We start from the raw sequence: 17,134 nt of genomic DNA, 5'->3' as shown, positions 1-17,134 counted from the left end.
GGGAGGGATTGCATTGGGGAGTTATACATGATATAAATGATGAATTGATGGGTGCTGACGAGTTGATGGGTGCAGCACACCAACATGGCACAAGTATACATATGTAACAAACCTGCACGTTATGCACATGTACCCTAGAACTTAAAGTATAATAAAAAAAAAAAAGAAAAAAATAAAAAATATTATTCTTACACTGAAAAAAAAAAAGAAATCAATTAGTTTTAATTGAAAACTATAACCATTTTGATAATGCAACAATAAAGTATCTTCCAGCCAAACATCTAGTCTTGCATAGTCCATGCATTGCAATGTACACAGAACTGTTTAGCTAATATTCTATGTTTAATTAATGAATACTAAATCTAAGAACCCCTCACTGGTTCACTCAATAGCATCTTAGGTGAAAAACCTTCTATTACATGCAAAAAATCACGGTTTTTAAGATAACAAAAGTAGGCAATAAACAAGCTGAACCCACCTTTACTGAACCAGATGATCTAGTATATATGTAACCACTTGTATGATTTAGTATTTGCATAAGACCTTCCCTCTACAAACTAGATTCATATCTTGATTCTTGTACAGGTGCCTTTTAACATGAACACCAAAATACATTACCCACAAACTTGTCTACTTTTGCCTAAAGTTACCGATTAGAGGTCACTGTCAGAGTTCTCAGTTTCTTAGTTAAATGAAAATAATTAAGTTGAAAGCCCTCTTGAAGTAACCTTTTTATAAATCAGTTATTATAATGGTTTACTTAAGTAAAAAACAGGGCTGGGTGCAGTGGCTCATGCCTCCAATGGTAGCACTTTGGCAAGGCCAAGGCAAAAGGATCACTCAAGACCAGGCTAGGTCACAAAGCGAGACCTCAATCTCTACAAAAGATTTTAAAAATTAGCTGAGTGTGATGGTGTGAGCCTGTGGTCCCACCTACTAGGGAGGCTGAGGTGGGAGGATCACTTGAGCCCTGGAGGTCAAGGGTACAGTAAATGGTGATTGTGCCACTGCACTCCATCCTGGGTGACAGCGAGGCCCTGTCTAAAACAAACAAATGAAAAAACCCCCACAGAATGACAGAACACAAAAGATGGTGAATTTTGTCTTCCAACTTTTTACTCTTCTAAAAGCAATTTTTTTTTTTTTTTTTTTGAGACGGAGTCTCCCTCTCTTGACCAGGCTGGAGTGCAGTGGCGCCCTCTCGGCTCGCCATAAGCTCCACCTCCCGGGTTCATGCCATTCTCCTGCCCAAGCCTCCCAAGTAGCTGGGACTACAGGCACCCGCCACCATGCCGGCTAATTTTTTGTATTTTTAGTAGAGATGGGGTTTCACTGTGTTAGCCAGGATGGTTTTGATCTCCTGACCTCGTGATCTGCCCGCCTGGGCCTCCCAAAGTGCTGGGATCACAGGTGTGAGTCACTGCACCTGGCCTAAAAGCATCTTTTTCTTAATGCAGAGGTTACATTATATTAGCATATATGTTTTTTTCTGGGAATGCTTATTTCACACAGCACAATACTGAATCTTCTCTGGAATGTGGATTAATTTCAGATGGATGACTATTAAAATGTGTATATTTGCAGATTATCCTTAAAGGGCCACCTCATGCCTTCTAATTTATGTCTTATGGATAAAAAATCAAAATGAAGCATAAAATAAAAACTGTGTCCAGCTTTACAAGTGGACACTTAGTAATGGCTGAGGCAATATGTTTAATGTAGCAAATTTCACTTATTTGTCACGATCAGTTTTCACAGTGCTTGTAAGTGCTGGTAACAGAAGATGGACATGGTTGAGGTCAAACTTGGACCAGAAACCAACTTCCTTTGAATCAGCTCTACCAGTTATATAAGAGCAATATGCTGTTAGTTCGTGAAGAACTATTTAACCAGAAATACATTATGTTTTGTTTTGTTTTTCTGAGACGGAGTCTCGCTCTGTCGCCCAGGCTGGAGTGCAGTGGCGGGATCTCGGCTGCAAGCTCCGGCTCCTGGGTTCACACCATTCTCCTGCCTCAGCCTCCCGAGTAGCTGGGACTACAGGCACCCGCCATCACGCCCAGCTAATTTTTTGTATTTTTAGTAGAGATGGGGTTTCACCATGTTAGCCAGGATAGTCTCGATCTCCTGACCTCGTGATTCACCCGCCTCGGCTGCCCAAAGTGCTGGGATTACAGGCGTGAGCCACCGCGCCCAGCCCAGATACATTATGTTTTTGAAAACAGGCAGCTGATACAAAATTGCGTTGAAACACCCCAGAAACATAAATGACATCAATATTCTATAATGTTGTTAACACATTTAAAAAATAAAACATACAATTTTCAAATTGAAGGCACACATCCCAGTTGGTACTGGCAAGTTTAAACTATTTTTAATACTAGTAGACTCTTCATTTGTAACCTACTGAGCAGTTACAGAGGGTACTCCCATTGATACAAAATGCTCTAGTACCGGCATTTCTCTACATCCAGAGTTCTTTCTATATTCCATTCTGATTTCCATCTCTTACCTGTTCCCTGCTTTTGTCCTTCCGTCTCACCCCCATCTCCAGCCTTGATAAGCGAGATGGCGGAAGCAGGTGCCTAGGAGCAAGCAGCAGGAAGCAGCACTTTCTCACTCCTCCCAGAGCGCTGGGCTCCCAGACTGTGTTCCTGTCTCTGGACAATGCCTTCTCTTCCTCCTGGACTCAGAGGGTTTCACCAGAGCCTGGACCACCAGTGGTAATAGCTGTATTACTTAGATTTTGCTTCAGGATGCTCAGAGGTTAAGGTCAACTAATCATACTAAACATCATGAACTCCAGAAGCTTTCACTTAATCCTTCACGTAAAGGAAAATTGGGGCTTGATGACTAAGTTGGTAGTATTAATAACTACATCAGTCACCATTATCAGTATAACACAAGAACTCTAAATTATACCCAAATCATTTCTATTTAGCTTTAGGAAGAAAACAAGATTTCCTTTTCAGCGTTTGTTCTGTTTTGGCCAAATAAAAACTGTTTTCTTTCTTCCTCCAAGCTCACCCTAGAGCATGTCAGATAACAAAAGCCAGTCTGCCCAGCCTTCCATCTTTACCTTTGGAAATCGAGACTTGAATGGGTCCCATTCTTTTTCTGTAATCCAACAGAAAATGAAAAAAACCAAAAACAACCAAAACTTTTTCCCCCTATTTGGGATTCTAAAAGGACATATGAGTCACATCATAAGTGCACTTAACTCAGACAACTTTAGATCCTAATGAAATACTAGACAAGAGAGAGAATGGCATGAGTAGACAGTTCTCCCTCGTCACACACTACCCCTCATGGTTTTATGAGGCTGCCTACTGATGAGATTCAACTAGCCAACTTAAATGAAGGGCTTCACCACATGAGAAACTTCAATAGCAATGTTTACATCACTGGGGAGTTTATGAGACCCTGAGAGAGGGCAAGAGAGTTTACAACTGAAGAGTAAGTTCCTATTTATTCTCAAATGCCCTGACCAAACTGCTCAAAAGCAGTTTATAATTTCAAACCAATGTCATGTCCTCAACATAAATTTCAAATTCATTTACTGTCCATGACACTTAAGCATCTAGGCTAATAAATTATAATACATATATTCTGTAAGAGTCTTTTATACCAAGAAGCTTGTTTTTGGTCTTCAGCAGTGACATTTCCTCCCCATTCACCACACAAACGCAGCCCGCTCTCGTAACATGCGGACACCAAAGCGCTGCCACTCTCGCTGATAAATCCACAGTTCTTGTGTTGTATCTAAACAAGCCAACACTGCCCCTCCTTTCCATGCAATCAGCCGGGGGTCCATGTCCTATAGAAGGGATGAAGACATTTCAGCCTAATCACATAAGATACATACTCAATCATTTACTTGAATATGGGGCCGAGAAAAATCCCTGCTGAGTCAATACCTAGTAAGCCAGGCTTTCAACCTGTATTAAAGACAGTAGTACTTATGAACTACAGGCATCTTTCTCTTTCAATAGCCAAGAAAACTTTTAAATTTTTATAACTAAAGATGCTATTATTTACAACTATTGCACAAATACTGTTTACCCTGTACACAGGAACATATACAAATGACTTATTTATTTTGAAGTTTGAATGGAATAAATAGATCCCCACAATCCCTCCCTCAGGATTAAAAAGAAATAGGAACATTTCCAGGAATTGTTAGTGACATTTAATAAAACACACAAAATCTATTTCTAAATTCCTGGGTTTATCTTTCAAGATAGTTCAAACCAAAAAGATCCTTAAACATCATCTGGTCCAGGGACCAGAAGTAGATCCTTAATATAAAAAAGAGATTAAAATGGAGCTGTTCTGGCTGGCAGGGCTTGAGAGCAGTCTGTCCTTCCCTTGCCCAACAAAGGTGGAATTCAGTCATGCTAGTTTAGGGAGCACGGCAGGGGAAAGCAGCAGAAATCCAGTACCTTAGGCCAGAGCACCTTCCACCACATCTATGGTTTGCTGAAATTAACTTTCCCACTTGCCCTAAGCCCTCAAGAACTCCTCAGAAACAAGCTCATGCCTCCTGGGATCTGATCTGTCCACATACAAGGCTAGTTTCATTTGTATACAGTCCAACTTGCAGAATAAAACAACCTACCTTAGGCCTTGTGATCACATCCACATTTTCAATAATTCGCCTGAACGATGGTGGCATTTTGTTGAGAATTCTGTGCTGCAGAAATTCTTGAGCTTTATGAAACATCAAACCACCTCCCACCACTAGGATGGAGCTGTACATCTTCTTTTTGGTATCATCGGATGCTGAAAAGACAGTGACATCCTCCATGCTTTTTTCTCCACATCCATAATTCTAGCCCAAGCCACCAACACCTCTTGCTTGGGCAAGTGCAATAGCCTTCTCAAAGATTTCCCTCCAGCCCACCCTCCACACTGCAGCCAGGGGAACCCTACAAAACACAAATGTAGGTGTGTTGCCACGACACTGCAATCCTACTTGCAGGATTAGGATCAAAATCTTTAACAGTCCGAGTGTGGTGGCTCATGCCTGTAATCCCAGCACTTTGGGAGGCCAAGGTGGGTGGATCACCAGGCCAGGAGTTCGAAACCAGCCTGGCCAACATAGTGAAACCCTGTCTCTACTAAAAAGACAAAAATTAGATGTGAATGGTAGTGCACGCGCCTATAGTCCCAGCTACTCAGGAGGCTAAGGCAGGAGAATCACTTGAACCCAGGAGGCAGAGGTTGTGGTGAGCCGAGATCATGCCATTGCACTCCAGCCTGAGCAAGAGTGAGACTCTGTCTGAAAATAAATAAATAAATAAAATATTTAAAGGGACCCACAAGATCCACTATGGGTGGTCCTCACCTGCTTCTCTAGCCTCATCCTCACACTCTGCTTCCCAGCCACATTGATCTTCACAGGCTTCTTCCTCTGTCCCATCTGTTACTGCTAACTGACCCCTTTCATCATCCTTTATGTCTCTCTCAAGGGTCGCCTTCCTCAAGGAAGCTTTCCCTGCCTCCCACCTTCCATACCATCCCCTAGGGAATAAAGATTCTATGTGAAATTCCTCAAATTATTACACAAATGTGAAATTACCACTGGCAGGTGCTACAAAGTTGAGCTAAAGGATACTGACTGCTCAGCAGTACCCTGCCAGTGGTAATTCCACATTTGTGTAATAATTTGACTTATTTTGGCTTCTTCCACTAGGCTATAAACCCATCCTACCTCGTTAATGTATTCCCAACACCTGGCAATGAAAGTCAAGTAGGCGCTTAATCATTTTTCAATGAATGTTATACTGCAAAAGTATATTCTAGACTGAACCAATTTATTTAACTGCTATCTTGTTTCACTGTTATCTCCTGGTCTCCCCGGATGTGCTTACAACAGCAGTCTATGCTATGAAGGATGGCTTTATCCAGGCCCAGAGCTTTCCCTTCAAACAGCGAGATGGCAGTCTTCCTGGACATCAGTGCAGTGAGGGCGTCCTCGGAATCGTTGCCAGCCATCAGGCCATCTCCCTGTGAGGACCCCAAATCTACTTCTTGGGAATGGAGTCTTTCTGGAAGATCAGAGGACTGGCCACGAAGATCCCCTTCAAATCCAATAGGTTTGGATGCAGACTTTCGGTCAGCAGTAGCTTTTGCAGACTTTAAATCAAAAGGACAATCAAGTAGGTGGTATTACTACAACAGAACACTGTTGATGTTGTCTAGCTAGATCCCTCCCTACCCTACTACCATGCACTAATATAAAACAAAAGTCACGCAGCAATACAACAACTGCCCAGCACCCATTCCCAGGTAACAGAAATGAGAGACGGTGCACAGATGAAGATGCTCTGACCATTCCAAAGCAGGGTAGCTGCCGGTAGGCAGGGTGGCTCTCAGAACCGTATCATCACTGGTTAGATTTTAAAACTGAAAAACCAGTGCAGACAGACTTTCTTCCCCGTGGCCTGAATTTTTAAATGGAGTATTCCAGTGGGATTCATGGGCCACGACTGTTAAGGAATTCTTACTTTCAGATCCTATCAGTCCACCTCATGTTTGCCTCTGGGGAGGAACAAAGCCTAGAAAATCTAGTCTCCATCATGAGCTGGTGCTGTTTCATTAGCAGACAAGACCTTTAATTTGTGTCCCCGTACCAGACATCGTATTATGGGGATCTGCTTTCAACAAAGGAATTCAGCTCTTTGGCTATGCCATGCATCTTTCACAAAATTAAATAACAGGTGAGATTTTAATGAAAATACTGCTGAAAAAATATTCCGAAGTAAATAATGTAAGTAAATGATACACACCAAAAGGAAAGTGTCATTAACTTTTAAATGTATGGACTAGCATTCAGAAAATTAATGTTTGCTGAATAATCTGTCTTCCAGATTTTAAACTCAGACTTCAGTTGATCTACAATTCTAAAAGCTGTATCAGTGTTATTATGCTGGAAGATAGAACTGATTACAGTGGCCTATTAACGCTGGACAAATTTCTCCTTCATGGACAAAACTCTCTCTTCTCCTACCAGAATTGCTACGGACCTGTTCTTGTTTGCTCTGTGTGGCCAGCAGGTAATGTTCATCGTGAGGATCCTCAGGATCGCCCTGAGATCTGTGCTGCAAAGTCGTCATTTTCTGTCCAACAATTCCAAAAGTTGCGGGGTAAAACAAAGCCATTGGAGCCTGTACATGGAAGGAAAAGAGTGATCAACAAAAGATACTGCCTCCTGAAAAAAACTGATCCACTAAACGCTGTTCTTCTAAAAACAAAACTAGCAGATCAAATTCTCTTAAGTTAGACTAGGCAATCCTGTCTTTTGGAAGTGGCATTATTTCTCTGGTGTACCATAGGCCAGAAAACTCACTCATCATCCAACTAGATAGGTAATATGACACCATATGAGAGAAATCTCAAAACAAATATAAAGTACTTCATAATCTACTTCGTAATTTCCTAAAAAGAATGCTACCTTTCTCTCTAATTAACAACTCCTCATATAGGGGCTAACTAGAAAGATGTTTTTCAGATCCATTCTATACCAGTGGCTTAAATGTTGGTTTAGTGGATAATATACAATCAGTTGACATTCTGATCTCACAATGTTTCCAGCAAGTGCATATTCTCTCAGTGTGACTGAACCTGGATAACTTTCTTTCTACCCATGGAAACAGACACTTATAAGTTACCTGGAGTTTTTCATCTCCTAATCGAAACTGGTAAAGCAGGGCAGGAGAATCAGGATGTCGAATCTGAAACTCATGGTCCTGAAGCCCAGAGATGTCCTGATTCCAGGAAAAGATGCTGTCAGTGAATCAGTAAGAATGCATGTAAACTCTTCAAATTATGCTTCAGCCTCGCCTTCATCTAAGTATCACCTATAAAAAGGACAACCTACAGCTTTGTACCACTCTCACTATAACTTAATAAAACAGGAATCCGGCTGTACTTTGTTCCTCTATTTAAAATTTCTGGAATTTCTACTGTTTGCATTATTCATTTTCTCCATTATCAATATACATTAGTACAAACAATGACCCAAATCAATAAGCAAATTCCCTCAGTAACTGGGAAATTTAAATTTACAGTATTTTTGTTTCCCCAATTTTTTAAAATTTAGATTACCTGAAAAAAGTAAAAACAAGTCTCAAACAAAAAAAGGATACCAATCCATATATAGCAATGATTAAACATTGTTTGCAATATTAGGAAAGTGCTTCAAATTATAACATTTAATAAAATGTCTGTACTTACATATTTACCTACTATCCTCCTTACACCTAAAGGTTTATCTTCATCTTTTATCAAGATGAGACAGAGAAATTTGCTAAACTCTGTTTCCTAAAAAAATTAAACTGTTTTCCAGAGCCTGAGACACACCCTCACTGCTCGGACCTTAGCAAAAAAACCCAAAAAACTCTCACTCCTTAAGGGCTTTCTCCTCAAGGCTTTATCTTGGGTTGAAAAAGGTAGTATAATGCTGATACTTTTTTATTTATTTTTTTTGAGATGGAGTCTCGCTTTGTCGCCCAGGCTGGAGTGCAGTGGCGCAATCTCAGCTTACTGTAAGCTCCACCTCCCGGGTTCACGCCATTCTCCTGCCTCAGTCTCCTGAGTAGCTGGGACTACAGGCGCCCGCCACCACGCCTGGCTAATTTTTTGTATTTTAGTAGAGACGGGGTTTCACCGTGTTAGCCAGGATGGTTTCGATCTCCTGACCTCGTGATCCGCCTGCCCTGGCCTCCCAAAGTGCTGGGATTACAGGTGTGAGCCACCATGCCCAGCCAATGCTGTTACATTTTTAAGTATCTTTTAAATCTCTTAATTTTTTCCTAGAAACAAAAATAATCAGCAATATTGATTCTGCTCCCACCTGATCTAAATGACAAAAAGTTTCTTTAAGGTGTTGCAGAAGAAGACAATCCATTTTATTTGTTAACTGGCATTCTCTGTAAGGGAACCCAGCTCGCTGCATTAGCCAGTAAAAACATCTTGACACATCAGATCCTCCATATGCCAGACAAAGCCTAAAGTTAAGAGAAAAGGGTAGATGGTTAATCTGTTGGTTAAGAAGGTGCAAAAGGTGTTTGAAGAAATCCATTAAAGGCCAGGCATGGTGGTTCCTGCCTGTAATCCCAGCACTTTGGGAGGCCGACATGGGCAGATCACTTGAGGCCAGGAGTTCAAGACCAGATGGTCAATATGGCGAAACCCTGTCTCTACTAAAAATACAAAAATTAGCCAGGCATGATAATGCACACCTGTAATCCCAGCTACACGGGAGGCTGAGGCACAAGAATTGCTTGAACTCGGGAGGCGGAGGTTGCAGTGAGCCAAGAGATCACGCCACTGCACTCCAGCCTGGATGACAGAGTGAAATTCTATCTAAAAAAAACCACAAAAAACAAACAAACAAAAATGTCCATTAAACACAGTGATATATAGAAGTTTCAAGAAATATATGTTGAATGGACAGAATGAATGGATGGAAGGGAGAAAAGGAACTTTAGCAAAAACCAGTGGGGGACACCTAACGTAGTCATGATGTTTGAAAATGTATCTGAGAAACCCAATACTCACTATTAAATCCAGCTCACTTCCCAGTCAATATGTGTTTATCATATGACAGTTGTTTGGTGGTCTACACTCACTAGCATATAAGGCAGCAATGACAATACAAGACAAACTTATGGGAGAACAGCTTAGAGAAAGCTGTCTACTCACTGAAGGTTTCTACAATTTGGGGAGACAGCTGCTATATTATTTTATTGGTAGGAAACCTGGGTCCAGCATTTTCCCCACACTTTGAGAACCAGTGGCACTGGATATTCTAACAACGGATGAGCCAAAATAACTCAAAATGGATTTTAGAATGTACTAGAACTTGGGGTGGGAGGCAGCAGATGACCCTTTCTCATGGACAATTTAAGCCCTCTTTTAAAGACTCAAACTACCTAATGTGGAGGACAGGAAGAATGAAAGCATCCTGAGGGGCAGCAAGAAGCCATCTCTGGAGCACAAAATGCTTCAGAGAGCCCACACCTGCATTACCTGAGTGTGCTCACATATGTCAGGCTTGCCTGAAGAAGGACAAGCTGCAAATCTGGTCCTGACAGTTATTTTCTTTACCTGTCTATCAATATAAAGTTACTCACCCACAGAACACCACTATGACAAAAAAAATGCAGATATTCAAAACACTAGCCAGATAATTCAGATTGAAAAAGCCGATTTCCTCCTACATGACTTGCCTAAATAAAGCTCTGCTATAAGGGTGTGATTAGTAGCTCTATGCCAAACCACAGCTAAAGACATGAAGCTACTACCCGTTTACATTTCCTCTATGGGAAAGCACATAAAACATAACAGGACTTTCAGGGGCTGCTAATGTAAATCCATATTAAGAAGTTCCAATGGGAAGGGTAAAATCATTCGTTTTCACCTTGCTGGAATTTGCACTTCCATAATCTTGCTGGTTTCCTATGCAGACTTTTGAATATACGGTTATCTTATAATTTTTAACCTGTGATTTTTTATTATTTACAGTTGAACACATTATGAGGGAAGAGGGAACAGGGAATGCCACCTTCCAAGTTCCTCACCGAGTATTCCGATGAGACACCCCATCCTCCACACAGCATACGCTTGTCTTCTGGTCCCCAACGTCTACAATACACGTGCTGCTTAAGCCACTGCCATAGGTGGCACACACAGACTCCTGATGGACCACGATCCCTGGGGAAAAAAAAAAGGCAGAGTAGTGATCAGCTGTACAGCAGTCAAGATCCCAAAACAGATAATCAACTGAAGTGGGGAGCCTAGGGACTTCTGGGCAGGGTATCTGAGGAACACTGATCCTTTCAGAATAAGCATTTAAGTAAGTCGGGCGCGGTGGCTCACGCCTGTCATCCCAACACTTTGGGAGGCTGAGGCAGGTGGATCACGAGGTCAGGAGATCGAGACCATCCTGGCTAACACAGTGAAACCCCATCTCTACTAAAAAATACAAAAAATTAGCCGGGTGTGGTGGCGGGCACCTGTAGTCCCAGCTAATCGGGAGGCTGAAGCAGGAGAATGGCGTGAACCCGGGAGGCAGAGCTTGCAGTGAGCCAAGATAGCGCCACTGCACTCCAGCCTGGGCGACAGAGCGAGACTCCGTCTCAAAATCAATCAATCAATCAATCAATCAATCAGTAAATTAGATTAACTCTCATTAAAGAAAGAAAATTCCATTTAAAATAGGTTTCACTGGGATACCAGACATACCTGAAAAGCCCATCTTCATTAGTATCATATTCACTAGTTCCTTCACATGCTGTTTATTATAGATATCAGGAATTAACAAGATACATCTATAATACTAAAAAGAAGAACAAAGATAAAAGGGTTAACACTCAAGTCTCGTCAGGTCAAATTCACCACTTCTTTTTAGAGAGACTTCCCTTAAAGGAGTAGCAGCTACGGTTACACACCCAGAATAAAAGCTCAAACCTCTGTATTATCCTTTGGGTTTTATAAAGAAATAAAAAATGCTCAAGTGTTTTTTTTCCTTGAAATTATTAAAACTTGTAAAATGAAAAATAAGACAACTGATGTGTCAGTAAGGTCCAAAGAGAAGACAAAAATAAGCAAGCTTGCTGATTTGAGTAATAGAGACACCAAAGAAACAGAGAAAGAATAAAAAGCACTAGAAGGGAATTAACTGAAGAAGAAAAGACATCCTCATGCCACTAAGATCCTCACCCTGAAGGCCAAGAATGCATCAAGAAGGACACTATATTACAAACAACTTGGTAATGTGTACTTTCATTGACCAAGAATCTTAAAAACAATCCAAATTAACTGAGAATTTTAACTCACCTTTAAATCTTTCAGTGGGATTTCCAAGTATTTTTGTATCGCATGAGACCATATTACTTCAATATCTGCCAGAACAGCTGTAAGAGAGCCCCCAGGGCCTGGATGAATATTTAACTGACCTCTTCTGATAGGCCAGTGAATATTGTAACAGTCCAGTGGATTAACATACAAGGCCTAGAAAAGGAGGAGGGAGATGAGTACTTTGTTAACACTTTTCTCTCAAGGTTTTCTAGATTCATATCCAAAAATCTAACTAACGTTTGCTGAATGTGAGAAATTCTGAGTGATGTAGGAGTCGGTGGGACTATCTGGTACTCAAAGTAGGGTTATAGAGCGCTAGGAAATGACTAGGACTCAGTAGCAATGTAAGTGAATTTTAGGAGGAGGATCAGGTTCCCCTTCTTCCATTCTTATTGTAAAGAAGTTTCTTACCTCTTCTCCTACTAAATACTCAGGGTGATGAGATGTGTTTGTCCACTTATTTCCCGAACAGTGATCTAAAATTGCAGGTCGCATCTGCTTATTGTAGGAGCGTGCCTGAAAAGAAAAACCATCAGAAAATTATCTCAATTTATTCAAGGCGGGGGCAACATTAAGGGTCTCCTTTTCTTTTCTCTCCCACACTACATACATTGGCAAATTTTAATCACAAATATTTGGCAAAATATTGACTGGTTGCAAATAGATTCTCTTGTCCTTTTACAATCTTGGGGTTTTCCCCAATTTTAACACCTAGGCTGTGATTCACAGCCAGTCCAAAATTAACACTAAACTCTGCTTAAAGCTGAATTCAAATTTATATGTAATACAGACTCATGTCCATTCCTATCATATTGGTTTATCATATGAAATTGAAGAACGTAGTAAGAACAGTTTCGCACCAAGATCCTGGAATCACACCTTCTCAGGTAAAGTATAAACTTCCATCAACTTGCCTAACCCCACCTCATAGATTATGTGGCTTGCCTAAGCATTTGTAACACTGACTCGGGTGTTCTCTAAGTAGTTATAGGGGGTTTTCTTCCTTTATAAGGAACTCCCATCTTGTATTTGCATAGTGATACAGGAAGAACATGTGAATGGTATTATGATACAAATAGTGGTGATAAAAGAATAAATCTGAAGAGTTGATCGAACCTGTTCAGGGGACACAGGAATGCGTCTTGTACCATTGGACATCTTTTTAGACCATATTGCTTGATCCACCATTTTAAGGCCATTTTGTCTTTGTTCATTACTTTCCGGTTTCTAGGGTAAAAAATGAAAGATGAGCAGTACAAAGGATTTAATGAGAAGAGAAAGCAATTCAAAAACTACTAATTTAATCCAATCTTTGGAAATGCTCCTTTATCAACAAGTAGCATTTCCTTAATCTTTATCACATGTACTACTCTTAAGAATTCCCTCCAGCCTGGGCAACATGGCAAAACACCATCTCTACAAAAAATACAAGAAATTAGCTGGGTGTGGTGGCACAGGCCTGTGGTCCCAGCTACTTGGGAGACTAAGGCGGGAGGATTGCTTGAGCCCAGAAGGTGGAGGGTGCAATGAGCCGAGGTCGCACCACTGCACTCCAGCCTGAAGAACAGAGCAAGACCCTGTCTCAAGAGAAGAAAAAAAGAATTCCCAGGAATCTTTTATAAGTCAAAAGCAGCCCTCGCTATAAAACAACTATATGCTAAATTTTCAAGTGATTTTTCATAAAATTTCTCACAGCACTAATCAAAGCATACCTACTTCATGTTTACAAAGTATTTCAGAAACTCTTCCATACAATTATATAATTCTTACGCTGACAATTTTGACAATGTCACATTCCTTCATATGTTGATCAGCAAGTGTTCTCATTATTATAGTATAAAGAAAATGTCCATAAATATCTTTACAGAAATGTTTTTTGATTTTTATTTCTTAAACGTATTCCCTAAAGTAGAATTACAACATCCAAAGATAAATAATGAAGTGCAGACTCTTATATCAGCAAGTTATATTTAAACTTACAACTGGACTTACATAGAATCTGCTAGTTACACTAAAAAATGGAACCCTAAGGCCTACTATCAGAATTAAAGAAACTTTACATTCCCAAAACTATCCTTGACTTAAAACTTAAAAGTAAACTGTGGATTATGATGTAATATATAGATTTATCACTGATCACAAAGAATTTTCCTGATGATCACCATCTGTAACATAGGATTCTTACTGCAAGAAAAAATTTTTTTTGCCTTGAAATTATGGTTAATCTAAGACCATAAGTGCTTATTGTAACAATCTAATTTGCTAATGGATTAAAATAGTATCTCTTTCAAATACTTACAGTTTAAATATGGCTTAACCAGTAAGTTTAAGCCTATTAACAAGGACCTGAATGTATCACTTTAAGTGAGTGATGATTCTGTGTCTTCCGTTATAGAACACCTTCATCAACACTCAATTCACCCTGAAAAACTTACTTTTGTTTTAGCTAATTCTTTACATCTCAAATCGCTAGCTCTGATGAAAAATGAGTGACATTATTATTTTAAAACACAGCAAAGCTATGAAGATGTTTCTTTAAGATTCTGGTGTACTTAAGTGTCTAAGCCCTCCCAGGGAAACAACCTTAGGCTTTCTCTCCAGGTCATTTTTGACTTACATTTAGTCCCTCCCTTAGAAGCCAACTGTCCTTGTATAGGGGCTGCCCTTGTTGTTTGTGTCTTCGCGCAATGACATGAGGAATGCTGGCAGGAAGAGTGTCTGTGGCTCGACCAATCCTTAAAGTTGTTGAACCTGGATGTACGACAATGATGAAGTTGCTCTGGATTTGCTGCAGATATAAAACATAGATGTGTGACCTTCGTAAATAATATGCTGGTAACAAAGTTAAACAACATACACATAACAAGCTAAACTAAGAAGCTGACTCAAAGATATCAAAATAATTCAGTCAAGAGAGTTCTTTGAGAAGTATCCAATTACTGCTCTCTACCTAAACACAAACTTATTGTTTATTATGTTCCCTTGATGTGAGTCAAATACACAGCTCAACAAATATTTGTTTAAATGAATGAAACAAAAATTATCCACCACAAATTAACATACAGTTCCTGAGCATTTATGTGACTGAAGAAACATTGCTATAGAGTCCGGGCCCAGGCTCTGAATTCACAGATCTGTCTGCAAATTCAGACTGCCACTTCTTGCTCTGAATGAAGTTCCCACAGTTCACCAGTTACTGTGAGGATTAAATGAATTATACATGTAACTCAGAGCTGGGCCACCGGAAGCATTCGAGGAACGTTGTCTTTTACCATAGTAAGGCCTTTCAACGTGATCCACTGCCTTCACAAGAAGTCAGACTCTGTGGCTTACATGACCCTCATGATATGGTCCCCGCTAAGATCCCTTCCTTAACTCCAGACATCCTAATCTACTGGCTGGGCCTCCAACACTTCACATTCTCTGTTGGCACAAGTCTCTTCCACATTGTTCTTCCCTGAGATTCCCTCCTCCCTCTGGTTAGCTCCCAATCACCTTCAGGACTCTAAACAGACGTCACCTCACCTCCTTTGAAGAAACCCTCCCTGACTGTCGGGGATGGAGGAGGTACTTGCTTGAGTGCCCAATACTGCCCTCTGCACAAGCCCATTCCATGCCATGCTCTGATACCTGCTGTCCTGTCTCCAAGTGTGAGCTCTCCCCTCCTAATCAACCCCCCCCCCCCAAGAGTGGGAGAATCCTAGAGGGAAGCATCTGGCAAGGCCCTTACAGACCATCCAGTCAGCCTTCTCAACTAGCTGGATGGAGAAACAGGCCTGTGCAACAGTAATGGCCACTCTGCGCTTACCGTGTGCCAGACACTGTCATAGTAGTGATAGCTAACTAGTAGCTGCCCTATGTGAGCACTTATGTGAATTGTACACTGCCTGTGCCCGTTTTCCTACATGAATGCTGTTTCAGTTACTGATCAGTAAGGTTTTGTGTGCGTGCATACGTCTAAGGTCCTTTGCCAGGCATGCTACTGCAAATAATTTTTTCTGGTTAGTTTAGTTAGGTCTAATCGTGTTGTTTTTGATACACAAGCTCTTAATATATATTTAGACAAATGTCCGTCATTTCCTTGCTTGAAATGACTTCCATTATCTGAGATTCCTTAACAAAGGTACAGACTGACGCTCCCAGTGAGCCAGCCTGGTGTTAAACTCTATCTGCCACCATTTAACCCTCATGGCAACCTGCGAGGCGGCTGGTATCACCGTGGTCGTTTTATGGTCGGGAAGCTGAGGCCACAGCCCGGGCCGCAGGGCACACAGCCAGCCGGTAGGGCGTGCGGGAGGACGGAGCTGTGTCCCTGCGGGAGCTCGGCCTGGCTCCTGGCGCTCCGCGCCTCCTAGCCCTCGGCATCTCGGCGCGCCACGACCCGGAAAGGAACGACCACTTCCGCACTCCCCACCAGGGGCTGGGGCCTGCAGGGAGGACTCGAAGCCTCCCGCCGCCTCCCGCCCCCTGCCCAGCGGAGGACCCAAGCAAGGGCAAAGGGTTCTAACCCAGACCGGCCCCGAGCCGCACCTCCTGCAGCGACTCCGGCACCAGCGCGGGCACGATGGGCCGCTTCACGCCGCGCTGCTCCTTCTCCTTCTCGCCGCCCTTCTCCTTCCCGTTCTCCGCGTCACCCTTCTCAGCCTGGGTCATCGTGGCCGCCAACACCCCCCAACCTCTCGCCTCAGCTCCGCAGCCACGACTGCCGGGACGGAAGGGCCACCGCGCAGACGCACTGCCGGCCGCCCACAGTCAAGATGGCCGCCGCGGAGTCGTCCCAGAGGGCTCCGAAAAGGCGGGGGCGGGGCTGCCCGGCGCTGGGGCTGGGGGCGGGGTGTCCTTGTGGATTGAATGGGTGGGTGTTACTGTGATTAGTCCTGACTGTGTAGGGTGCCAGCAACATAGTACGCATAGCTTTTGAGCGCCTAGTGGGGTCGGCTGATAACCCGCAACTTATTTCGTCCTCACAGACGTCTCTTCCCCTGGCTTCCCAGATACTGTATGTACTCTTAATTTTTCTCATATGTCCTCATGTTCAGTCCAGCCTCTGATGTTGGGGTTAGGTCTTTTCCAGACACACTCCTTGGGTGACTATCCAGTTTCCTGGCTTTAACAATGAATACGACTCCCAAATATATATATCCAGGCTGAATCTCTCACAGAGATTCGAATTGATAACCAGTGCCTACTTGGTCTCTCCATCTGGATTGCCTACAAGGCACTGCAAACTTAAATATGTTCAAAATGTAACTCTTTGATTCCTTCCCCT

The 17,134-nt window shown here is 42.0% G+C and overlaps 1 protein-coding gene across 5 annotated transcripts in view; it reads right to left on the bottom strand.

The window, feature by feature from the left end:
* Nucleotides 1-16,624, bottom strand: part of ACTR8 (actin related protein 8) — a 26,370-nt gene extending 9,746 nt beyond the window's left edge. Inside the window, exons 1-14 of one of the 5 annotated variants that reach the window (XM_017851885.1) lie at nt 16,396-16,624; nt 14,483-14,653; nt 12,982-13,092; nt 12,277-12,381; nt 11,845-12,018; nt 11,251-11,344; nt 10,587-10,719; nt 8,858-9,011; nt 7,674-7,769; nt 7,029-7,169; nt 5,874-6,138; nt 4,619-4,782; nt 3,629-3,817; nt 2,131-2,709 (exon numbers count right to left, since the gene is read on the bottom strand). In XM_017851885.1, the coding sequence (XP_017707374.1) occupies nt 3,674-3,817; nt 4,619-4,782; nt 5,874-6,138; nt 7,029-7,169; nt 7,674-7,769; nt 8,858-9,011; nt 10,587-10,719; nt 11,251-11,344; nt 11,845-12,018; nt 12,277-12,381; nt 12,982-13,092; nt 14,483-14,653; nt 16,396-16,518 (1,875 nt within the window). In that variant the 5' untranslated portion in view covers nt 16,519-16,624 and the 3' untranslated portion in view covers nt 2,131-2,709; nt 3,629-3,673. Of the gene's footprint in view, nt 1-2,130; nt 3,818-4,618; nt 4,783-5,873; nt 6,139-7,028; nt 7,170-7,673; nt 7,789-8,857; nt 9,012-10,586; nt 10,720-11,250; nt 11,345-11,844; nt 12,019-12,276; nt 12,382-12,981; nt 13,093-14,482; nt 14,654-16,061; nt 16,268-16,395 lie in introns of those variants that run through there. The other 4 variants (XR_001881457.1, XM_017851888.1, XM_017851887.1 and 1 more) reach the window with 4 other exon arrangements.
* Nucleotides 16,625-17,134: the final 510 nt, after the last annotated feature.

The sequence above is a fragment of the Rhinopithecus bieti genome, unplaced genomic scaffold (genome assembly GCF_001698545.2).
Source record: "Rhinopithecus bieti isolate Rb0 unplaced genomic scaffold, ASM169854v2 scaffold_33647, whole genome shotgun sequence".
Classification (NCBI taxonomy): domain Eukaryota; kingdom Metazoa; phylum Chordata; class Mammalia; order Primates; family Cercopithecidae; genus Rhinopithecus; species Rhinopithecus bieti.
The sequence above is the reverse complement of the archived record's forward strand: the minus strand, read 5'-3'. Positions and strand labels throughout refer to the sequence as shown.